The sequence below is a fragment of the Musa acuminata genome, chromosome BXJ3-9 (genome assembly GCF_036884655.1).
Source record: "Musa acuminata AAA Group cultivar baxijiao chromosome BXJ3-9, Cavendish_Baxijiao_AAA, whole genome shotgun sequence".
Classification (NCBI taxonomy): Eukaryota; Viridiplantae; Streptophyta; class Magnoliopsida; order Zingiberales; family Musaceae; genus Musa; species Musa acuminata.
In genome coordinates, this window is record NC_088357.1 from 12,808,951 (window position 1) to 12,835,799 (window position 26,849).

General features: G+C 34.1%; 1 protein-coding gene across 1 annotated transcript; it reads left to right on the forward strand.

The window, feature by feature from the left end:
- Positions 1-16,264: 16,264 nt before the first annotated feature.
- Positions 16,265-17,799, forward strand: LOC135648458 (transcription factor WRKY19-like). The gene is made up of 3 exons (XM_065166173.1): positions 16,265-16,621; positions 16,830-16,931; positions 17,020-17,799. The coding sequence occupies exons 1-3, from the start codon at positions 16,305-16,307 to the stop codon at positions 17,444-17,446; spliced, it is 846 nt and encodes a 281-aa protein (XP_065022245.1). The 5' UTR covers positions 16,265-16,304; the 3' UTR covers positions 17,447-17,799.
- Positions 17,800-26,849: the final 9,050 nt, after the last annotated feature.

Consider the following 26,849-nt stretch of genomic DNA (forward strand, 5'->3'; position numbering starts at 1 on the left):
AAAGCCATTGCTGTTAGATTATTATGCCAATATTGCTCATATGTCCCTCTCGAGTCGATTATTGTGACATTCGTCCCTTTAAATTTTAATTTAGTAGAGAGAAGTTATTTTACAAAGTTAGATATATCCCTCTCGAGTCCATTATTATTTTACAAAGTTAGTTATATACACACCACACCATCTAAATATATTAGGAAAGATATTGAGACTCTAATCCATCTTAATGTCTCATAAAAATCTGCCATCAATATCATTATATTTATGAATCTGCCGTCAATATCATTATATTTATGGATCTATAAGTATCAAGAGATACTTATATAGGACAGGCTATATTTTTTTATTATATTTATAAAGTTAAGTATGTTATTTTCAAATCTCAGAGATTACTTTTCTTATAGAAAATATTATATTTATAATTAAAAAAAAACTTAATATGGAGAATAATTCAGTTTCTCGAGATCAAATGACACGAAGTCAAAAGCAAAAAAAAAATAATTTTTGATAGCTCAGAAAATTCATACATTTTGAGTCAATAGGATTAATTAGAAAGTCAAAAACATCCTCGATTCTATTGAACAATCTCTTTTCTGAAAAGGAGTCAGAGATGTAAACATGAAAGACTCGAGAACTTTAAAATCAGAAAGAAAACGACACTTTGTTTTGCTTTAACTTAAAAAAATTCATGACTGTCATCAGCTAGCTTTTCTTCTATGTGAAGTGCTTCAATGGCTAAAGTGTCTTCCAAGAGGATTGGAAACTATGAGGCCTACTTAGTTTTGCTCTCCTATACTATACCGACTTGCCTTGTTTTTAAAGAGAGAGAGAGAGAGAGATAAAGATAGGATCTCTCTCTCTCTCTCTCTCTCTTTGTTGCTTAGTAGCTCATATCTATTCATTATGAACGAAGGAAATCACTATAAAGCCATAAAAATATAATTGTTGTTACTTTTGTTTGAATTGAGAGTTCGAAAACAATTATTAGGTGCCAAAAAAATGATATAGGTTGGCCTTCGAAAACATTATCAACTTCAATGAATATTGATTGCTACCTATGGAAAATAGTTTAGTGCTATATTTCTTTATTTCCCTTCCCTATCCGAGATTAATGCTAGACTAGTTAAGCCTTTCTACTCCTGCTAGACTATCTTTCTACTGATCTCATTCCCTGACCTTCCAAATAGTCAAAGATTACCTGATTCCTCTCCTTCCCTTCCTCCTCCCCTTGGAAGCTTAAGAGTCTCACAGCAATTCCTAATAGCTAAGCTAATTCTAATATCTATAATAGAGAACTCGCTGCTGCACTTTTCTAGTTGTGTTGGGGTGTCAAGCGTTTGTGGATTGTTGATAGAGGACAGTTATAGTTGAGACAAGACTGTGTTTTTTCATCGACTTACTAGATATTGCTCTTATGAGTCAAAGTTATTGAAGAGTCCTTTCATTGCCTCAGCCAGACCTTCTTAAGTAAACTCGTAGCTCATCTAACATTTTAGCTTTGGTTGGTCGATCAGAGACACTGAGGAAGTGGATATCTCTTTCGAAGCTCTTGCCACAGAGGGTGGCTCAGCACGGAATACTTCCTGTTGGATATGACGAGTTATGACATTGATCCCTTAAGCTTTCCAACCAATGGGTTATCCACCTCTCGAGCTACTACTACTAAGATATTTTCACATCTATGGAAGTCCTAAGCAACCCGTATTTGGTCCACTCAATACGACATCTTTTTTTCTCAATGGATATATAAAAAAGGAAAATGATTGACTTTTTTTTTTAATGAATAGTCAATTTTTTTTAAAGAAATCCATTCCAGAAAAGGTCAAAAATCAGTGGTTGGGGTGAGATAAACAAATCAAAATAATTGATAGATCCATCCCTCACCCATCGCCCAGGTCTCCTACTCTTCAATCCAAGTATAGAAGAAAAGCCTTCGTCGGTATTAGAATCCATATAAGATTGATCCGATGAATTGAAACACCGATAGATCACCATCCACATGAATCGATGAACCTATTAATTCATATGTGATATTGTCTTCAACTTTGTATAAATGTCTCTTGCTACGAGCAATAATGGATAAACTAGTTCTCCTCCGCGGAAAAACTATCTATCCTGGACTCTTCACGAAAGAAGTAGAGAGAGACCAATAAACTCTTTTTATCTTACCATTATTTCTATCTTCCCTTAATTTGTTTAATTAATTAATTATTATATATCTATATATATTAAGTTGGGGGTAACATATTTGATAATTTTTATTGATTTAAGTTTGAAAAATAGTCTAACCTCATCCAAATTTTAAATCTTAATGGTCTTTCATTTAGCAACACAAACTTTAAAGGGTACGAGTGACATAGATCTCTTCGTATTTTTTCTTGTAAGAAAAAGATTTTTATCGAAAAAACTCCTGTGTTCCTTTTGTGCTCAAGTTAATCAATAACGATTTGCAACAAAATCTCAATAGAAAAGAGATATATATATATATATATATTTAAAGTGAAGGAGAGAGAAAATATATTCTACTACGGAAGGATTTCTTTTTATATAGCTGAAAATCTCTTCTCATTGTCAGTAAAATATTTCTTGAATAAAAAAATATTCAAAAAATATTTTCTGTTTTTGATTTTGGATTGGCATGGTAGACTTATCAATATGCTTTATCTTTTTCTGTCAAGTTGGTGTGTAGCATCAAGTTTTGATTATAGGACAATGTTACCTTTATTAATATTAATATCAGTCTCGTGTCAAAAGTAAAAAAGTTGGTACGTAATAATAGAACTCAGGAAGAAATAATACGTCGACATGCAATGTATTGTTATTATAGTGCATATATTTAAATTTATATGGGTAAGTATGTTATTACAAGCACATGTAATTATGTGAATGCATGTTAATTAGCAATTGGCTGAGCTGAGGATATAGTTACAGGTGCATATACATAACCAATTAAATATGACCCAATCTAATTGATCATGGAATAATTTTTAATAAAAATAAAAAAATTAACTCCAATATCTCAATCGAGACTTTGTAGAATCAATTTAAAATTAATATATGATATAGTCAAATTCTAACCCATTTTTCATCGTATCCAAAAGAGAAAAGATTATTTATAACTTAGACGGGAGATAAATATTTACGAAGGTGAAAAACACTTGTATCCTCCTCTATCTCACTTGTGTTTGAGGGGCAGTAGATGTCCGTATCTCAAATATTATTTCTTGCAAAAGATTGATAAGAGCTTATCTAGTAAAACTCCTTGGAAGATCAAATTTACTTTAAATGTTCAATTCATGTGGTATCCAATATGCTACTTGTCATATCTGGTAGCTAATGTGGCATACCTATATGTGTTGATTCGAGATGTCAAAACTTAGATTGACAAAACATAATAGATACTTTTTTTTTTATTTTAGATGAATGTATCACAGGTTTTAGATTTTTAAGTATTGTCACATCTAAAAGAGGAAAGATTATTGATTATTTGGAACTTAATTCTTAAGTGAAAAACATCTATCTCATGTATTATATACATACATACATACATATATATATATATATACATATATATATATACATACATATATATATATACATATATATATATACATATATATATATACATATATATATACATATATATATATACATATATATATATACATATATATATATACATATATATATATACACATATATATATATACATATATATATATACACATATATATATATACATATATATATATACATATATATATATACATATATATATATACATATATATATATACATATATATATATACATATATATATATATATATATATATATATATATATATATCGCTTTTGTTTGAGGGCGAAAGAAGTATGAATTACATACCTCACTTCTTACAAAATATTACTTCGGGCGTTTGTCCAATAATTATTCTCGATGATCAAGTTAATATGTCTATAAGTGACAAAGTATGAAAAACATTTGTTTAATAAGTTTGGAATGAAAAGCATACTTGAGTAGCTGACTAAATACCATGTGCCAAATCTGGATTGATAAAAAATAATAGGTGCTTCTTTATTTTGGATGGATGCATTACACTCAAACAAAATGCTTTGATTGTATAACGTACTTTGGATTTTTTTTGTTCGAGGTGAATGCATCACATATAGTCGATGGTTTGATCACATCGGATGTTTTTTTTTTATATTATGGGTGGACGTATCATGTATAACGATAATGTTTTGAGATGTATATAATACTTTAAATATCTTTTTATCTTAGACAAATATATCACATATGGTAAAGTGATCATATTTACTCATGTTTTAAGTGTGAATAAATTTTCTTAGATCAAATTTGTGCTAGTTACATGTGTTTTATAAATTAATCACGTAAGTGATGACACGACATGTTATATAGTTTTTTTAGTTATTATTGTTATCATGGTATTTTCTCACTTTATATTACATGCTTGATATTTTGTAATGTCCTTAGATCTATACAATGAGAAATAGATCATGATAATGAGACTAATTCGTCTATAAACATAGACACTAAATATTCCTAGTCATATGTTACTCGATAGAGACATCAAGATAAATAGAGAGATTGGTGTACTATATATCCACCAATATGATTGAGACAACTAATCTCAAAGTTACTTATGTGGGGACACTAAGGATATAGTGTATGTACTCATTGGAGAATGAGTTCATTGAATGATCCGCTTACGAATACTAGATGGTTACTGATATCTCATTGTCAAACAACGATTCAATGATCACAGTTGTGTATTTGATTCTTAGACTTAACACTAATGATGTCCTATATGAGTGCTCTACTCTTTGATACCATACTTATAGGTTTGGAAGTTTTAGATCTGACACAATCGATCATCAAGAGTGGTAGTCAACCTTACGAGACCAATTGAGTATTGATAAATGATCATTCACTCTTAGTATCATGAGAGGAATATCATGTATATTCTTGCTTAAGCAAATCCTTAACCAAGATCATTCGGATCGAGAGAGGAGTGCCCTGGGAGAATCCGATTAGAGCAAAATACGAGTAGATTCCGTATATGTTTGATAGCACTATACCTACTATACAATCTCTAAGATACTAGATGGATGAGGGACTATAGATATATGGTAACTGAGGACAGATAGGTCTAATGGATTATATCCTCTTATACCATCTAGGGACTATGACGTAGTGACATAGTACATCCATAATGCTAGTCATAGGTGCCCTACAAGCCAATCACATGAGTGATGACACGTGTGACATGATATATACTTTTTTTACATATTATATTATTTGATATTTTATCACTTTATATATATATATATATATATATATATATATATATATATATATATATATATATATATATATATATATATATATATATATATATAGTGATGTCGATGGATCTATATAATAAGAATCGGATCGTGATTAGATCACGATAATGAGACTGATTCGTCTTTAAATACAAACCCTAAATAATCTCGGTCACATATTACTCCAAAGGGACACCGAGATAATCAGATAAATTAGTGTACTGTATATCCATCTATATAACAAAGGTGACTGACTTCATAGCTGCATATATGGAGACACTAAGGATACAGTGTAAGTGCTCATTGAGGAATGAGTTCACTAATTGATCCGACCACGGAATGCTGGATGGTTGATGATGTCTTATTATCATATAATGATTTCATCATCTTAGTAGTGTATCCGATCCTTAGACTTGAGACACCAAGGATGTCCTGAATGAAAACTTTAACTCTTTGATACCAGATTTATAGGTCTGGAAGTTGTAAATCTAACACAACTAATCATCGAGAGTGACAACCAAGCTTACAAGGGATATTGAGTGTCGATAAAGGACCATCTGGTCTCGGTGTCATGAGATGAATATCTCATATGTTCTTGCTCGGACAAATCTCTCACAAGGGTCATTCGAATTGAGAGTAAAAGAGTTCTATAGGAGAATCCAATTTGAACGAGACTCGAGTAAAAATTATATAAGCCTGACAGCACCATGTCCGGTATACGATCTTTGGAATATTATATAGATGAGGGACTATAGCCACATGATAACTGAGGATAGATATGTCCAAAAGATTAGATTTTTCTATATCATCTAGGGACTGTGGCATAGTATCCTAGTACATTTATCGATGAGTCGAGTGAATTATTATGCAGATAATAATTCACTAAGTCAAAAGGAGTTCTGATAGGTATGACTCATGACCAGCTCGATATTGGGCCTAGAAGGTCACACACATATGATAGATGTTACAATGAGTAGAGATTCGGATGTGAGATATTTGTTGGAGCCCTTATCTTATTGGATATCCGATATGTCCTTTGAGTTATTGGATATCCGATATGTCATTTGAGTTATTGGATATCCAATAAGTCATTTGAGTTATTGGATATCTAATAAGTCATTTGAGTTATTGGATATCCAATAAGTCATTTGAGTTATTGGATTCTATAGATGAGATCTAATAAGAGCCAATGAAAAATTATTGGGTAAAGATCCACTAATTTAAGGGGCTTGAGTAGTTGGATGAAGATCCAATATCCAATATAGTAGAATCTATTAGGATTAAGTTGATAGGGGGTCTCTATAAATAGGATGAAACAAAAGGGCCATGGGCTAGGTTCTTTTTGTTACCACCTCTTATTCTCCTCTATCTCTCTCTCTCTCTCTCTCTCTCTCCCATTCTCAACTTGTAACCCCTATTTGGGGGTGTGTGGATAACAAGAAGGGGTAGCCCCTTCTTGATTATGTGGTGCACACCGCGAGGAGGATTATACAACGATTTGAGAAGCGACTTCGCATCCCCTACCATATGGATTATCGCTAGAGAAGAGGACAATTGACCTCTTTCATCCTCTCTTAAAGATTTGTAGGAATTCAGGGATATACAATCTTCCTAGGTAATACAATCTCCCATGTACATATAGTTTTTTTGGTTTTGTGGGTTTTTGCGCACCAATCTTTGCACGATAATTAAACCTTATTTTCTGTGAAAAATTCTGAGATTTTTGTTTTATGTTTTTCCAGTATGTATATAATGTCACCACAGATTTCCCTATACATAATTTGATGAGTTGAATAAATTATCATAGGATGATAATTCACTAAATCAGAAGGAGTTTTAAATCAGAAGAAGTTCTTACAAGTACAACTCATGGCTAGCTCAGTATTAGACCTAAAGGGTCACACACATATAATATATATCACGATAAGTAGAGGATTGCATGTGAGATATACGATAATTTTCTGTTTTATTGGATATCTAATAAGCCCCTATTTTATTGGATCTTTTGGGTGAGACCCAATAAGAGCAAATAGTAATTATTGGATAGAGATCCATTAATCCAAGAGGCTTAGGGCAATTAGATAGAGATCTAGTATCCACTAGGGTATGATCCTTTAAGGTTAAGTTAACAAGGACCTTTTATATGAGAGGGACCAAAGGATCATGGGCTAGACCCATTTTGGCCACATCCTCCTATTCTTCTCCCTCCCTCTCCTCCTCAACTGATAATCTTTTTATCATGGATAAACTTATAAACAAGATGTTTGATGTAATACTTGTGTATGTCCATATCTTTTGGTATGTTCATGCTTTACACAACATATAGAGGGACGGTCGAAGGCTTAATAGCTTCATTTTAGTTGAGTTTGGTGGTAGTTTTAGGCTTGTAAATAAAGGTTATGTCATGTGGATACTTATGAGATATATTCGGTTTGTAGTGGACCATTTTGATCCTTTATTGTGCAACCATTTAGAGCTTATAAAATTTATTTATAATTTGCATTGGTTATGAAGTGTTTGCTTGTGGATCCCGAGTGAGACGCTTTCTCTAACCCATTTTCTCTTTTATAGGTCCTAAGGGACCATGGGAGGTTTCGGAGAGATTGACTTTTGCGGACGGACATGCAAGGGTGTCGCACGACTTAAGCAAAACCAACTAAGTCCGTGATACTTTGGTGATTCATAAGGATAGCAAATAAGGGGTCGACCCTTCCTTGTTTGCTACTGTGAGGTGGTGTGCGAAACCCGCGAGGACTTATGCTACAAAGGGAGGTGCATCATTATTGGAAAATCTTGGGGGTGACATCACATATGCAACAGAAGAACAGAAAACAAAATCCCTAATTCCCTAAAGATTTGTTAGTCATCGTGTGAAGATTAATGCGTAAAAATCCACGAAACTTAAAACTATGTATAGAATAGATTGTATTACCTAGGGAGATCGTATATCCTTGAATCCATGTAGATCTCTAGAAGAGGGTGAAGGAGGTCAAGCGCCCTTCTCTCTAGCGGTGATCCACACAGTAGGGCTACAACGATGCTCAAAACTTTAGGCTTGCTTTGAGGTGGAGAGGGGGAGGAGAATAAGAGAGGCAAGCAAAAGGCTCTAGCCTATGAACCATTGAATCCCTCCTATTTATAGAGGTCCTCTAACAACTTAATTCTAATGGATTCTCCCATATTGGGTATTGGATCTCTATTCAACTATCCAAGCCTCTTAGATTAGTGGATCTCTATCCAATAATCTCTTATAGGCTCTTATTTGATCTCATCCATAGGATCCAATAACTTATGGGCTTATTGGATATCCAATAAGATAGGGGCTCCAGCGGATATCTCATATCTGAACCTCTACTCATAGTAACGCCTACCATATGTGTGTAACTCTCTAGGCCCAATATCGAGCTGGCCGTGAGTCATACATGTTAGGACTCCTTCTAGCTCAATGAATTATTATCTTCATAATAATTCACTTGACTAATCGACTACGAACGTACTAGGCCACTACGTCGTAGTCCTCAAATGATACAAGTGAATCCAATCCATTAGACATGTCTGTCCTCAATTACCATGTACCTATAGTATCTCATCCATCTAATGTCTTAGAGATCATATACCGGGCATGGTGCTATCAGACCCATACAGTTTTTGCTCGAGTCTCGCTCTAATCAGATTTTCTTATAGAACTCTTTCTCTCTCAATCCGAATGACCCTAGCTAGGGATTTGTCTGAGCAAAAATACATGGGATATTCTTCTTATGATACCGAGAGTGGATAATCCTCTATCAACACTCAATAGCCCTCGTAAGGTTGACTATCACTCCCGAAGACCGATTGTGCTAGATTTGGGATATCCAAACATATAAGTATGGTATCAAAGAGTGGAGCACTCATATAGGACATTCTTTGTGTCTCAAGTCTAAGGACCAAATACACCACTGAGACTACGGAATCGTTGTCTAACAATAAGGCATCATCAACTATCCAGCATTTCGTAAGCAGATCAATCGGTGAACTCATTCCCCAATGAGCACTTGTATTGTATCCCTAGTGTCTCCACATAAGCAGCTATGAGACTAGTTGCACCCATATATATATATATATATATATATATATATATATATATATATATATATATATATATATATATATATATAGTGATAAAATACCAAAATATAATAATCAAAAGCACTGCGTGTCAAGTCACACATGTCATCACTCACGTGATTGGCTTGTTGGGCATCTATGATTGACAATCATTGTATCATTTACCATGTGGATCACTGTTAGAGAATATAACATTTGATCTTCTTCATCCAAGGACTTGGATATTTGTTTTATGGGGATATATGATCTCCCTTAAGTGAGAACGTCTCATAAATTTTACGTGAGTTTTTCAGTTTATTAAGTTTTTATTCCCAATCAATCGCATAACGTTCCTATATCATTTTTTAAAAACCAATTTATTTTCTATTTTTCCTTATGCATATAGTGTCTCCTCACGTTTCCCAATAATTTGGTCATCAATTCAACTCAACAAAATTATCAATTTTTTTTAAGTATTATCATAACTAGAAAAGAAGACATATTTAGGTATCTAGAACTCATATAACAAACATTTGACATTCTTCATCTAAGGACTTTGATCTACTTTTTATGGGGATATATGATCTTCCTTAAGATATTCGCTAGAACCCTTGTCTTATTAGATATCCAATAAGCCCTTGAGTTATTGGATTTTACGGATGAGATCTAATAAAAGCTAATTAGAGATTATTGGGTAGAGACCCACTAATTTAAGAGGCTTGGGTAGTTGGATGAAGATTCAATACCCAATATAGTAGGATCAATTAGAATTAAGTTGATAGGGCCTTGGGCTAATTGTTTTGGCTATCAAATCTTATTCTTCTCTCTCTCTCTCCTTCTCAACCTGTAGCTCATATTTAGGATATGTGGATAACAAGAAGGGGTAGCCCCTTCTTGATTGCATTGTGTACACTACGAGGAGGATTGTATAGCAATTTGAGGAGCGGCTTCGTAGCCTCTACCGTGTAGACCATTGCTAGAGATGACAGTTGACCTTGTTTATCCCCTTCCACAGATCTATAGAAATTCAGGGATATACAATCTCCCTCGATAACACAATCTCCTTTGTACGTGTAGATTTTTGGTTTTATGGGTTTTTGTGCACCAATCTTTGCACGATAATGAAATATTATTTTATACAGGAAATTTAGAGAATTTTATTTTCTATTCTTTCGCTACGCATATAATATCACCCTAGATTTCCCTATACATAATTGATGAGTTGAGTAAATTATCATGGGATAATAATTCGCTGAATTAAAAGGAGTTCTAACAAGTACAACTCACGATCAACTCGGTATTGGACCTAAAGGGTCACATATATATGATAGATATCACGACAAGTAGAGGATTACATATGAGATATATGATAATTCTTTGTTTTATTGGATATCTGATAAGCCCATATTTTATTAGAGCTTTTGGGTGAGAGCCAATAAGAGTAAATAGTAATTATTGGATAGAGATTCATTAATCTAATAGGCTTAGGGTAATTGGATAGAGATCTAGTATTCATTATGACAAGATCCATTAGGGTTAAGTTGACAGAGACTTCTATAAATAGGAGAGGGACCAAAGGGTCATGAGCTAGACCTCTTTTGGCCGCCTCCTCTTATTCTCCTCCTTCCCTCTCCTTCTCAGTTGATAGCTCTTTGGTAGTTTATAAGGATAGCAAAAAAGTAGTCGACCCTTCTTTGTTTGCTACTGTGAGATGGTGTGCGAAAGCTACAATGACTTATGCTGCAAAGGGAGGTGCATCGTCGCATCATCTATCATGTGGATCGTCGCTAAAAAGGAGAACATTTGACCTTCTTCATCTAAGAACTTGGATCTACATTTTATGGGGATATACAATCTCATTTAAGTGATAACGTCTCATGAATTTTACGTAGATTTTTCAGTTTGTTAAGTTTTTGCTCTTAATCGTCGCTTGACGTTTCTATATAGTTCTTTTAGGAAACCAATTTTATTTTCTATTTTTCCCTATGCATATGGTGCCTCCCCACGTTTCCCAAAAAAAATTGATCATCAATTCAACTCAACAAAATTGTCTAACTTGACTCTTTTTTTTTTTTAAGTATTATCACAACCAGAAAAAAAGACGGACTTAAAAGTATCTAGAACTCATATAATGAATTTTTTTTTTTTAAATGATGATCATATTTCAATCTCATGTCCCAGATATTTGTATCTCATATTTTACTTCCTGTAAAAGTTGTTAGGATTTGCCTAGTAAAACCTCTCTAATGATCAAATTAGTATATATTTATTGGTATCTAAAACCCACAAGTATTCATTTTGACACTCGAACGAAGCGGTTGCCTTAACATATGACAATTTTAATAGTGATTAGCTTGATAATAAGACCAACTTAGGGGCCACTCCCAACACAGATGATGCGATAAACTTAGAAAGTGGTTGTCTTTCTACCTATTGTTATCTCAATAATGCAATCAACTTAAATAATGATCATACTTGAAGAAATGATAATCTTCAACAATGTGATTGACTTAAGGGAGCAACCATCTTGAGACAATAAAAAGGTTGCTCACTTTGATGCAGCTTAGTCTTAGTGATTTGTCCTTCTTTTGTACTAAAATAAGGTTGACAAATATCATAAAAGATTTCTTGGATATCAACCAAAAAATCATAATAGCCGTGGGTCATTAATGAATATTTTGATTATAAAAAATAAACATGAATTGACTACTTGGCAAATCTCAAAATATAGTTAGACTTGTCGTTCATCCTCTTAGTTGTCAAACAATCACCAATGTTATTGCAGAGTACTTCAGGCATTGACTATCGATCAAGTAAAGATTACATTCTTTCAACAATTACTACCATTCCTGAGTTTAAAGAGTGGTTGGAAAAACCTAACGGATGTCATAAGGATGTCAGAGGTGGTATATAAGCTTGTTTGTGTCTAGAATACAACCATATGCTTTGTAAAATTAGCATTTGTATCAAAAGTCTTCATATTGGATAGAAAAAAAAATTGGAGGGAGCATATTTCTCTCGTCAAATCTTGCATCTTATATTATTATTATGATGCTTGCCAATTTCTTATAATTATTCATATGAGGCATCTCAATCAAGTAGTGGAACTTAAGGATCGAATTAGATAGGCCTATCTTGGAAGAGACTTTTGACATTGGATTAGTTGGTGGAAGGATCGACCAAGAGTTCCTTATAGCGTTCAAAATTGGCTCTTATTGAGGAATCATTGATAAGAAGCTTAATTGTGTGTTGTTGTCACCTTTGTAACCATGGGAGAAAAGAATAATGGTCTACATTATCTTGATCAAGGCTCAAACTTATTGGGTGAGGTTAAAATAGGCCTCGACATAAATTATGACTTGGGTCGATCACTTAGTTGAGAAAGATAAAAAGAGAACCTATGATCGATGAAGACTTATCATTGATGGTTTAGATATGTGATCAATCTAGATATTTTTATAGGAGAAAGGTAGAAGACCCAAGATTATGAGAAGGTTTTCTTCACCCATATATTCTAGTATGACTTACTATGCATAGTTTTGGAGTGATTTTCCTTTAATATAATCTCAAGGATTCTCCTTCTAATAGCAATATGATAGTCTACTTTCCAAGTACCATTATATTATGAAGATAACTTATCATTAATTAATCACAACTTTGACAATAGAAATGACCTTTGTCTCACTTCAACTCAGAAGATGCTCATATCATATACCTTATTTTCTAAAAAGAACTCAATGGAAATATGTTTGGCAAGATGTTTATGATGCTTAGGCAGTACATGTTTGTATAATATCTAGTAAAATTTTCATCATCTTTGATAGGTGATGTGACATGTCCAATAAACAGATATTGAATTTCAGCCTCAATTGATTAAAAAAATCTAAATTAATTAAAGATAATGATATGTTCAGTGAACTACAAGTCAAAATTAGATCCAACTTATTTGAAATCCAAACTAAATGTTAGTATTCAATAAATTGTATTAGAAAAAAAAAATCCAAAACTTGATCTTACAAGCCCTGAATTTATTTGGCTATACAAGATTTTTCTACCACTCTTAGATTTTTTTAGGGAAGCATATTATTAAGATTATAATTAAGAATTAAGAAAAACTCTCAACTCTATGTTAGGTAATCTACTATGTTAGATTTTTTCCAATTAATAATGTTAGATTTTTTTTACTATGTTAAGAATGTTAGATTTTTCAACTATGTTAAAAATCTACTATGTTAGAATTTTTTTACTTCAAGTTGAAAGAATCATCATCATCATCATCATCATCATCATCATTAATGTCTTTAACAAACTAGAAAAGGAAGGTACTCAACATTGTGATTAATACAAGACTTAAGTTCCAATTCTTGGTATGATAGCACTGTAGCTGAATAAGACTTATATACATGTTGTGTTATGGTTAGAATCGAGATTATTAATATTAGTAGCGTAAAGAGAGAAAAATAAATTATGAAAATCTTATTAGAAATCATTAATAATTATTTGAGTGTTTTCTATATATATATATATATATATATATATATATATATGAAAGAATATTTCTTTACAAAGAGTTTGATGATAAAAAAGGATCTATGTGGTCAAATCATAAATAGTTTGAACATTAATGATTTGTTGTTATTGTCGAGTAGTTTAACAAGAAAGAATAGTTTCGGATGAATGTTCTAAAAAGTCCTTTTTAAGCTGTTCGAAGATATTTTACTTAAGATTTTCTTTAGCTAATTATCTCTTATCATTGTTTTATCATCCATTATTGTTGTTGTTGTTGTTGTTGTTAAGTCAGCTAATGCATTTACTTAACTTTGACTTTATGACCATGATATATCGACCCACATTTAGATTTTTGATAAGGTTAGAACAGGTTTTATTAGGTGTTGCCAAAGGATGCAAGTGGATGTTTTGATTCACGCGTTAAGGTATGAGTAAAGATTGCCAACTTTCAACCCTACTACCTACCACCATGCCATCCAAGTTGCGATACTTGTGAAAGAAAAATAAGATTGCTTCTTTGTAACTTCATTTTTATTTTATTAATCATCCATCATCAAAGATGAGATGAAATAAATGACTAATATATGAAAAATAGATGATGATGATGATATAACAATGTAGAATTCATGCTAATGACCCCTAACAAAGCAAGCCCAGAATATAACTATTTAGGTAACTAAACAACAATATGTTTATGTCAATATAAAAACTCTGGTCATCTTTTGGAGGGAAACTATTCAGTTTGATGTATACAATCTTATTCCTACACATCCTTTTCATAATTCAAATTATAAATAAATAAATAATCTTACTGTAACATATTGAGCTATTTAGTTAGTTTTGATACTACTTAGGGAGAAGTATCACATATTGAATAAAGATTAAGCACATGCTCACAAGAATTAAAAACATTTGTTATTCATAGGCCTCCTCTGAGCCTAAATCATTAGATCTACAAATCAAGCTAATATATGTGAATATATATATATATATATATACATATGAGATTCCAAGAGCCCAAGCACACGAATTGCAGCATCTCTCAATGCACTCTCCAACTTGGATTACTTTATTGCTTAAGAAATTGGACAACTAATGCTCTACTGTTGTTTCCTAATGACAGATCATTAGAAGCCCCCAACTTGCTGCAAAGATAGAGCTCCAACCATGTGATGATGATGGGGTTGCTTGGCAGCATGGTTTACTTGGGTCTCAATGTACTGGTGGAGATCACATATAGTGAGCTAAAATAAAAGTGGAAGCCACATCTAACACACCCTACAATGTCAGTGTCACTTTTCTTTATCCAATTGGCCCCATCCATAGCAATTTCCAAACTAAGAAGGTTTAAAATATATACATGCTGATGTGGTGGGCATTTTTCTAATGAATCTAAGGTATAAGATATACATTTGGATCCCAAGATACCTAACCAAGATCTCATATCTAAGCCACCCTTTTTATTTTCTTTGTACTTTTTCTAAGTTACGAAAAATTGTCAAAGGTTGCTATCATAGAAATAATTTTTCAGATTGTAAAAATAAAAGAGTGTGTATTGACAGAGTGAAATTTTGTGTATCAGGTTGCCATTTCCTTTATATAAAAAATAATAATAATGAAACTTGTTATCGGGACAATAGTTATATTGTTGTAATATTACATACTAATTATTATTTATAAATGGTTGATGATTATCAGACAAATTTCCTTTTGAGAAAAAACCTACTTCTATTTTCTTGATAATTCAAAAATATATATAGATAGTTAGGTGGACAATTTATGTGTTAATTTCTTTTTTTTATTTAGGGATTCATAAAGTTAATATTCTTGCATATTTCATATAGCATCAAAGGAAATTGACCCAAATAATTTCTCAAGGTGGGAGATCCTCCCTATCATCATGAACAAAGAACTCTCACTTGGTGAGCAATTATTGGCTGCATTAGCTTAATGTTACCAACTTGGATTGATGGGGATACACATTAATGCATCACATGTGCCACATTTAACTTCTATTCTAACCTTGGTTAATTAGCCACTTCCCTAAGCATTACCTTAATTAACCTCTCTCTTCCACCCCCGCATGTCCTAACCATCTCCAACTTGCACTTATCTTTAAGCTTTGGCTTCCTTGTGCCACAAAGTATAGAGGAGAGCCAATGCGCGTGCAGTAGAGGCACTGACGTCGGCCACATTCCGTCACCTACATGACCACAGTACACATCTTTTGTCCTCTACCACGTTGCTACCTTCGATGCATGTTCTCCATGCGAGCAAAGTCCCCATATTATCCCCGCTCCCGATGCAACTATATATCACAGCCTCGGAAGCCAGAGAAGACTATACCAAGAGAGGAAGAAGATTCATGGATCGGAAGCTGTTGGCCAGCGACCGTACGGTGGTCGAGGTGATGTCGAGGATTCGCAAGTCCGCCGTGCAGCTCGGTGTCCTGCTACGGGAAGAAATTGCCGGAGATTCCACGGTGGGAGTCGTCTTTGCGGAGCTCACCAGCTCGATCTCTCGGGTCTTCGATGTGTTGGAGTCCATGGAGACGGTGGAGGGCGGTCAGCGTCTCGACGCTGGACTTCTCTCTCCTCCTCCTCCTCATCATCATCATCAGATATCAACCAAGAAGAGGAAGAACTACCCAGCGACAGATCGCCGAGGAGGTTGCCGGAGAAGGTGATCACAACTTCTGAGGTTTCTTTGTTCGAGTAGTTTCGGTGACATGCTTGATGAGAACAATACGGTTTCCTGAGTCACCGAGACTCAATGTATTTCTGTTGACCTTCCACATGAGTAATCTTTTCTGTGGATTCAGCCAGCCATGTATGAAGTTCTTATAGTTCTAGTTGAGTTATGATCTTAGCCTTTTCTTGTCTGACGGCAGATCACATCTACCATCTAAGATCGTGGGATCCAAGACACTGAACGATGGTCAGACATGGAGAAAATATGGGCAGAAAGAGATCCAAAGCTCTAAAAATCCAAGGTATATATATTTCCTCCACATCACATACAACAAAAGGAAGTGTTCTGCGGAAGTATTTGATGAGTTCAAGATGGAAATGGTGTTGCAGGAGCTACTTCAGATGCACCCACAAGTTCGATCAGGGTTGCATGGCAGTGAGACAGGTGCAGCGTTCGGAGGAGGATCCTTCTACTTACCTGATAACTTACCTGGGGGAGCACACCTGCAGAGATCCAGCCATGGCGCCTCAGCTTTTCTCAACCTCGGACGTCAACAACACCTGCCTGCTTAGCTTTGGAGCAAGCAGGCACCGGGCCGAAAAAGAAGCTCAAGTGCCTGCTTCACCATTTACCTCTCGTAAGCAAGAAAGTGACGAAGAGGGGTTGAGCAATCTGACCACTGCGTGTTCATCGCCGGACTATTTTGTGATACCAGCTGCGGAAAAGCCTGCGGTGATGACTGCCACATCTGGCTTCTTGGAAGACCTTTATTTTGAGGATGTCTTTGGCTTCGATCATGACGGATTCCTCTCGTGAGTTGTGGACTGTTTTATCTCTTGCTCTGCTTCTAAACCAGGAAGAACAAGCAGTAGGAACTGAGGTCAGAGGAATAGTGAAGGCTTGAAAGATGGATGAAGCATGAGCGGAACATTCAAAAGGTTGCAGCTTTGGCTTACTTACAGTGGCAGAAAGATACTCTCAGCATTGCTGACCATGTGTGTTGTACTTGCGATGAGGCACCTGTAGATCCATGTAAATGAAATCATAAAGCTGCAGCTTTTGCATCTGTCAAATCTTACTGTAGTTGTGTCGTCTTGTACCTCTGATTTCCTCCTAAAGCAAAAAAAAAAAAGGTATGTGATGCTGCTTGGTCAGTGATTGGCAAGGAATTTACTTGGGACTCTGGAAAGTGTGCATTATATATGGCTATTTTGTAACTCCAGAAATTTAAGAGAAGGTTGCAGCTTTGGCTCATCTGCATAGAAAGAAGATAAGACTGCAGACCATGCGTTTGTACTTGTTGTGAAGCACCTATAGATTCATGTAACCGAAATCATAATCTGTCATATCTCACTCTGGATTCCTGTGGGTTCTACTGGAAGTTGTCTCTTCTTGAATTCTCATTTCTTCCTTTAAAAATATGGTGCATGATCTGCTGATTAGTCTGTAGCAACCTGTGACTGGCCAGGAATTTACTTGGCCTTTGATAAGTCTCAGACAAGGCACTATTATTTTTTGAAGTATTTTGTAACTCCAGTAATGTTTATCCAGAGAGATGATGTGAAGATATATATATATATATCTCTGCTAGAATTCATATATATGAATTCCAAGTTGACTAAAACAAATGCTGTCTTGTCTGTGTGTCATGCATGCAATGTTAGGTGTGACTTGAATTCTACTTGCACCACAAGAAAGTCTGGAGAGAAGCAGTTGCAAAGGAAAATAACTAGCTTCAGAAAGTCTTTGTTCCTTCAACCTGATAGTGATCGAGGGGTACCACTGAGAGTTGAATGGCTTTGAATTCCGAAAGGTATATAATTATTCCTCTTTTTCTTTCTTTTTTTGAATAAAATTTATTTTATTTTATTTAGGAAGTGTTTTGTTGTCTTGCTATATCGGAAAGTAGTTGTTATACAAAAAAAATTAATTATGACTAATAATTAAAATACTAAAATACTAATTTAATAGCATGACTCACATTTATTCACATAATATATTGGTTTGATGATAGTGGATCAAATTCGGTCATCAAATATGGAGAGTTCAATGGCCTCATTTGGCAAATATTTAAGAATGATCCTACTATCATTACTTAATATATCAAATTCAACTTGACTTAGGAACCCAACATCCAAGCATTTAGGAAGCATTTCAGATTGTAAGTTCCCTCGGAAAATATACAGGTTTTCTTGCAAACAATCAAATGCTTCCTCGACGAGTCTTCTTCCCAAGCTTATCCGAATATCTTGGGAGGCCATGAACTTGGTGCAAAAGTCCATGCCGACTGACATTATGTCCTTATGCTCGGAACATTGCCAAAGAAATCCTTGAATGACAAGGAAAAGGCAGCACAGCATAGAGTAGCAAGAACGAGGCAACATCATTAAAATAAACCAGTCGTCTGGTTAAAGAATGCATGCATCTGCCGCAATACCGTGTCTCCAAGATGTTATCTTGCAACATCACTTGTCAGATCTCGTTGTGATGTGCACTGACTTTTCGACACTCATCACCATGCCCAGATCTAAGGAACAAAAAATATAATGACCCAATCCAACAGATATCATGTTTTCCTGGGTCCCACAGACGCTCATTCATGCGTTGACTCCATAAATGATCACTAAACGTGATGCATCAACAGCAGTCGAGGGGACCCTCCTAATGTTCTTGCTTCCCTCATGCACTTACGCTGTGGCTGATGTCATGGACGAACCTTGTAATAATACCTTTGAAACATCTTAGACCAAACCCCTGGATTTAGGCCTAGTTTTCAGTAGATTAGTGTTGGAGTCCTTTTCTTGGATGGACTTCTACTTGTTAAAGAACATATACAAGCAATGAACTTGAAGAGTATGATCCATTCAATTCCTCCAAGAGCCAATGTAGACATAAGTGTGTGAACATGTAGATGATTTTTCGGAGAAAAAGGACTTCTTTATGTGCACATGCTGTTGACCAAGAAGTAATCATACTTGTTAGAAAACTGAAAACTTTGATTTCTGACTTGGAGGGAAGCAAGATGTCAACAAGAAAAGCCCAATTTCTCCTATTTGTCTGTGTTGGATTGATAGCTATTGGTCATTTGTATAATGAGGAGCAAAATGTGGAAAGAAGCTTTTAACGAAGTGAGTAGGTGATGATTTTTTTGCTTTGAGAATAATGGAATACCACTGATCCTATACCCATAAAACTCACATTATTTCAATCCCAAGAATAAACAAGACTATTTTCTTTAATCAGCTTTTCCCTTTTAAACCTGTTAATATTTTCAACATCATCTGCATAACTCTAGTCGTGAACAAGATATCATCAAATAAGTGAATTTTGTAGTCATCTCTTTAAATTTAAAATTGTTGTAGTTAATCATTGGAAATCCAAATTATCATTTGGTTGCTAATTAAATATTTAACTGATGTTAATATTCTTTAAAAATTCTTGTGATCACACAAATGTTAAAGGTCTTTTTAGATAGTTCGTAGTTTTCTATATATATTTTGCAATATAATCAATATTTTTCTTTAAATTCTTTTCATTATGTATAATAATATATAAATCAATAAAAGTCTAAAAAGTAAATATAATGTTAATATTTAAATAGACATATTATTATTATATAAGATTTAATCCTGCATTGAAATTAAAAAATAACTTGAATAAATTTACTATTATTAACTTGGGCCTAATTGTTTTAGATCAATGGTTGATTTAGTTGTCCCAACCACAAAAAATGATTGATAGTTTTATTTTTCAAATACATGATTCAATTTATATTTGTCTAATATCATATATGTAGTAGTAGAAGTAGGTCTGATAGACCTAAAAAAATTTATAAGATATTATTAACCCTACTATGAACTAGGATCCAATATTCTTTAAACATTAGGAATCAAGCAAACTTTTTTAAGCATTAGGATCCAACATTCAGTTGAAGAATAATTTTTTTTTTTATTTTTATATATCCAAAAATATTCATACTTAGGAGTTAATAATGTATCTATCGCGGTTAAAAGCTCAAAACTATATGCGACAATGCTCGGATTCCAACACCTCTCAAGGCTTAATTTGGCATACACTTCTAACATCTTATGTTATATCTACGGTTTCGGGTTGCGGCTTCTCATACGATGAAACGAATCTTAAAGCCCATTGTTATGTCCTCTTATTTTTTTTTCTTTTATTAAACAAGAAAAAAGTGTGAAAAGTACTCTCCAAAACATATATATATATATATATATATATATATATATATATATATATATATATATATATTGTAATCATCGATAATTTGTCTATTAACGTAAATTAATTACTATAAATGATGTATTGTTTTATTATTAACTTATATGTTTACGTATTATAGTTAAGGAAATGATTAAATTTGATTTCCTTAATCATTTGAAATTACACTAATCAATTAATAATATTAAATTATTAGTTTGCATTTCATTTCATGTGAACTATAAGAAATGAATATTATATTTCTCTCCATGTAAAAAAAATAAAATTAAATTAAAAATAAAAATTAAATTATTATTTATCTTTTGAGGAGATTTCATCTTCTTTTATATAAAGGGGACTACTCTTCCTTTATTCCTCACCAAGCCTAAGAATAAGAGGATTGAGGAAAAGACTTCCGACTTCCCGAGGAGAGGTAGTATCCTTTCTTTTTAACTAGCTTTGATTTATATTTTGAAATCTTAATGTTGAGATTTTATAATTTTATGATATGATATTTTAATTTTAAATTTTCATGATTAGTAAATAATGATAATTATTTTGTGATGTTAAAATGATTATTTGATTTATATTGATCTCTTATTTATATTTATTTGATTTTATATTGATTTAATTATTAATATCACATCCTGGATTTTTTTTTTATATCTTCCCACGTATTTAGGCCAAATAGATAAACATCACTTTATTCATCATTCATAAACATTTATTACAATTCATTTATTACAATCCATTTATTCATCGAATCATAAATAGAAAAGTAAACATAGTGATGTTAACTTCAAGAATCATCCAAGTGGCTCTACCTAGCGGTAGAGGAAGGTCCGCTCTCCATTGGAATCCGATTTAGTATTAGAGAGAGGCTGCTCTGAAAATCAAAAACAAAGAAAATTCAGCAACGCTGAGTAGGAACCCCAAAAGTTAACTCAAAATGTATACATGATCAAAATTCAATTAATCATCCCATTGACGTATATCAAATACCCGAAGTGTTGGGAAATCATTGGGGAGCGACATCATATGCGCAGCGGAAGAACAAGAAAACAAAATCCTCGATTCCCAAAAAGATGTTCGTCGTCGTGCGAAGCTTGGTGCGCAAAAATCTGCAAAACACAAAACTGCGTATAGAGATTGTGTTACCTAGGGAGATCGTATATCCATGTTTCCTTGCAGATCCTTAGGAGAGGGTGAAGGAGGTCAAGCGTCCTCCTCTCTAGCGGTGATCCACACAGCAGGGTTGCGACGACGCTCCTCAAAACTCTAGGCCTACTCTGAGGTGGAGAGGGAGAGGAGAATAGGAAAGGCAAGCAAAGACTCTAGCCTATGAGGCTGTGAATCCCTCCTATTTATAGAGATCCCGTGTCAAACCCTAATGGGTCCTTCCCTAGTGGGTATTGGATCTGCATCCAATAAGACAAGGGCTCCGTCGGATATCTCATATCCGAACCTCTACTCATCGCAATGCCTACCATATGTGTGTGACCCTCTAGGCCCAATATCGAGCTGGTCGTGAGTCACACCTGTCAGAACTCCTTCTAACTCAGTGAATTATTATCTCTGTAATAATTCACTCGACTCATCGACTACGGACATACTAGGCCACTACGCCGTAGTCCCCAAACGATACAGGGGAATCCAATCCATTGGACCTGTCTGTCTTCAGTTACCATGTACCTATAGTCCCTCATCCATCTAATATCCCAGAGACCGTATATCGAGCATGGTGCTGTCAGACCCATACGGTTTCTACTCGAGTCTCGCTCTAATCGGATTCTCCCGGAGAACTCTTTCTCTCTCAACCCGAATGACCCTGGCCAGGGATTTGTCTGAGCAAGAACACATAGGATATTCCTCTCATGATGCTGAGAGTGGATGATCCTCTATTAATACTCAATAGCCCTCGTAAGGTCGACTACCACTCCCAATGACCAGCTGTACTAGATCTGGGAACAGCCAAACCTATAAGTCTGGTATCAAAGAGTGGAGCACTCATACAGGACATCCTTGGTGTCTCAAGTCTAAGGACCAGATACACCACTAGGACTACGGAATCGCTGTCTGACAATAAGGCATCATCAACCATCCAACATTCCGTAAGCGGATCAATCAGTGAACTCATTCTCCAATGAGCACCTGTATTGTATCCCTAGTGTCCCTACACGAGCAGCTATGAGACCAGCTGCATCCATCATATGGACGGGTATACAGCACACCAGTCTATCCGGTTATCACGATGTCCTTCTCGAGTAACCTATGACCGGGATTATTTAGGATATGTGTTTAAAGGTGAATCGATCTCATTATCGTGATCTCATCACGATCCGATTCCCATTGCACAAATCAAAGGACATCACAATATATATATGCACATATGCAATTGTTATAAAGTGATATACGCCAAAATATAATAAGCAAAAAGATTATGTATCAAGTCACACGTGCCATCACTCACGTGATTGGCTTGCTGGGCACCTATGACTAGCACGAAGGAGCACTCCCCTAACAGCGGATGAAGAGGCTTTATCCTACGGGATGAGTTTGTGTTCTCCCAACAGTGGATGGAGGCAAACTCATATCGCACTCCCAACAACGGATGGAGTGGTGTCCCACACCCGCCAAAGTGGGGACACGTTCCTCCCAACAGCGGATGGAGAAACCGTCTAGCTGCCACGTCTGATTGTAATCACATCAAATATTTAAGTTAGGAATTGATTTTCTTTCCTTACTTGTTATTATAATTTAAGAAAATCTTAATCTACTTCCTTGTTTGTTGATATGAATTAAGGAAATAACTAGTAAGTATTCCAAATATGATGATATCATATTTGTTAGTATATTAAATGAAAATAATTTATATTAAATAAATATAAAAATTAAAATTTATTTCCCTTAATAGAGGCTCACCTCCTCCTATTTAAAGGGAGGGATTTCTCTCCGTTCCTCACCTAGTCGAGCCAGGCAGTAGGAGGAACGAGGAGTTACACCCTGTTGACAAGAGGTAGGTTTCCCTACCTTTCTTAAATTTAAATGTTTTAGTTTTATTTTGATTCTTTAAATGTTGAAAGTTTTATAATTTAAAAAATATGTATCAATTCTTTAAATGTCAAAATTTTTACATTAAAGTAATTAGTTAAAGTTTTCATAATATTCTTTGACCCATGATTAAGGTTTTTATTGTAGAGTTAAATATGTTAAAAATATATTTGTTTTATATGATATTTCCTATATTACAGTTTATCTCTAATCTTATCTGGAATAAAATCTTGTTAGATTAGGATATGTTATCTAAAATCCTTTTTGATATTCTTTGATCTGAAATTTAAAATATATTATTCTGAATGATTTAAAATATGACTAGAATATGTTGAAATTTAATATGTGTTAAAAACACGATTTTTATTTGAATTTAGAAGGCTATTCCCTTGTATTAAAACTTATCTCTGAGTCCCTCTTTTAATGTCTTATGATTTCTAGTCAAATTTAGAATGTTATTTCTTTATATTAAAGCTTTTCTCCTCATCTATCTTTTAATGCATTATTATGTTTTTATTTATATTATTAATGGGTATATGCTATGATATGAAATTGGATATTAATTAGAATGAAATTGCTCACAGGTCAGGCCTAACCCACGGGTCAGGCCTTGGCCCGTAGGCTACCCCAGCCTAACCATTATGGGCGGTCACATGCGACGCACATGACTAGTCCATGGGCAAGAGCTGGGCTAGTTTTGTGTAATGTATGCTCAATCATGTATAATGCACATGACCAGTAGATGGACTAGCTCAATCTAACCCAATATTATTGTTGAACTTGAGCTCAAATATTGATTGAACTAAACTAGACTTGATTAGTCTAGATCAATTTAGGGTGATTTCGAATTAATTGACTTATTCAAGTTAGTTTAACCTAAATTAAACTTAATCTAGTCTAAATTATACTAGTCTAGGGTGGTTTCAGACCAGTTAAATAAGGATTAGAGATCAGTTCAGTTAGGCTCTAGTAAATCGAGTTCAATTGAATCGATTAAACTAGAGTTCAAGTCAATTGAGGGCTAATTTATATTATTTGATATTGATGATATTTGAAAGAGACATTTTAAATATGTTATTTCATCCCGAAATAGACATGACCAGTGTGAGATTATATTATTTTCCTGCCGAGAGCAGGTAGGGCGATTCCCTTCGGGGATTAGCGGGCCGTCAAACGTGGCGGTTGGACGGTTTCTCCATCCGTTGTTGGGAGGAACGTGTCCCCACTTTGGCGGGTGTGGGACACCACTCCATCCGCTGTTGGGAGTGCGATATGAGTTTGCCTCCATCCGCTGTTGGGAGAACACAAACTCATCCCGTAGGATAAAGCCTCTCCATCCGCTGTTGGGGGAGTGCTCCTTCGGGTATTTGATATACGCCAATGGGATGATTGATTAAATTTTGATCATGTATACATTTTGAGTTGACTTTTAGGGTTCCTACTCAGTGTTGCTGAATTTTCTTTGTTTTTGATTTTCAGAGCAGCCTCCCTCTAGTACTAAATCAGATTCCAGTGAAGAGCGGACCTTCCTCTACCGCTAGGTAGAGCCACTTAGATGATTCTTGAAATTAACATCACTATGTTTACTTTTCTATTTATGACTCGACGAATAAATGGATTGTAATAAATATTTATGAATGATGAATAAAGTGATATTTATCTATTTGGCCTAAATGTGTGGAAAGATATATATATATATATATATATATATATAAAATCCATGATGTGACACTGATGACCCGCTAATCCTCGAAGGGAATCGCCCTACCTGCTCTCGGCAGGAAAATAATATAATCTCACACTGGTCATCTCCATTTCGGGATGAAATAACATATTTAAAACGTCTCTTTCAAATATCATCAATATCAAATAATATAAATTAGCCCTCAATTGACTTGGACTCTAGTTTAATCGATTCAATTGAACTCGATTTACTAGAGCATAACTGAATTGATCTCTAATCCTTATTTAACTGGTCTTAAACCACCCTAGACTAGTATAATTTAGACTAGATTAAGTTCAATTTTGGTTAAACTAACTTGAATAAGTCAATCAATTCGGAATCACCCTGAATTGATCTAGACTAATCAAGTCTAGTTTAGTTCAATCAATATTTGGCTCAAGTTCAACAATAATATTGGGTTAGATTGAGCTAGTCCATCTACTGGTCATGTGCGTTATACATGATTGAGCATGCATTAAACAAAACTAGCCCAGCCCTGGCCCATAGACTAGTCATATGCGTCGCATGTGACCGCCCATAATGGTTAGGATGGGATAACCTACGGGTCAAGGCCTGACCCGTGGGTTGGGCTTGGCCTGTGAGCAATTTCATTCCAATTAATATCCAATTTCATATCATAGCATATACCCATTAACAATATAAATAAAAACATAATAATGCATTAAAAGATAGATGAGGAGAAAAGCTTTAATACAAGGAAATAACATTCTAAATTTGACTAGAAATCATAAGACATTAAAAGAGGGACTAGGAGATAAGTTTTTAATACAAGGAAATAGCCTTCTAAATTCAAATAAAAATCATGTTTTCAACACATATAAAATTTCAACATATTCTAGTCATATTTTAAATCATTCAGAATAATATATTTTAAATTTTAGATGAAAGAATATCAAAAAAGATTTTAGTTAACATATTCTAATCTAACAAAATTTTAATCCAGATAAAATTAAAAATAAACTGTAATACAGGAAATATAATATAAAACAAATACATTTTTAATATATTTAACTCTACAATAAAAACCTTAATCATGGGTCCAAGAATATTATGAAAACTTTAACTAATTAATTTAATACAAAAATTTTGACATTTAAAGTATTGATACATATTTTTCAAACTATAAAACTTTCAACATTTAAAGAATCAAAATAAAAGCTAAAACTTTTAAATTTAAGAAAGGTAGGAAACCTACCTCTTATC

Excerpts from the sequence above, each read along its gene's own strand:
- LOC135648458 (XM_065166173.1), top strand. The coding sequence starts at position 16,305 with ATGGATCGGAAGCTGTTGGCCAGCGACCGTACGGTGGTCGAGGTGATG. Across the intron at positions 16,622-16,829 it reads CGAGGAGGTTGCCGGAGAAG|ATCACATCTACCATCTAAGA; the intron begins GTGATCACAACT and ends GTCTGACGGCAG. Across the intron at positions 16,932-17,019 it reads CAAAGCTCTAAAAATCCAAG|GAGCTACTTCAGATGCACCC; the intron begins GTATATATATTT and ends ATGGTGTTGCAG.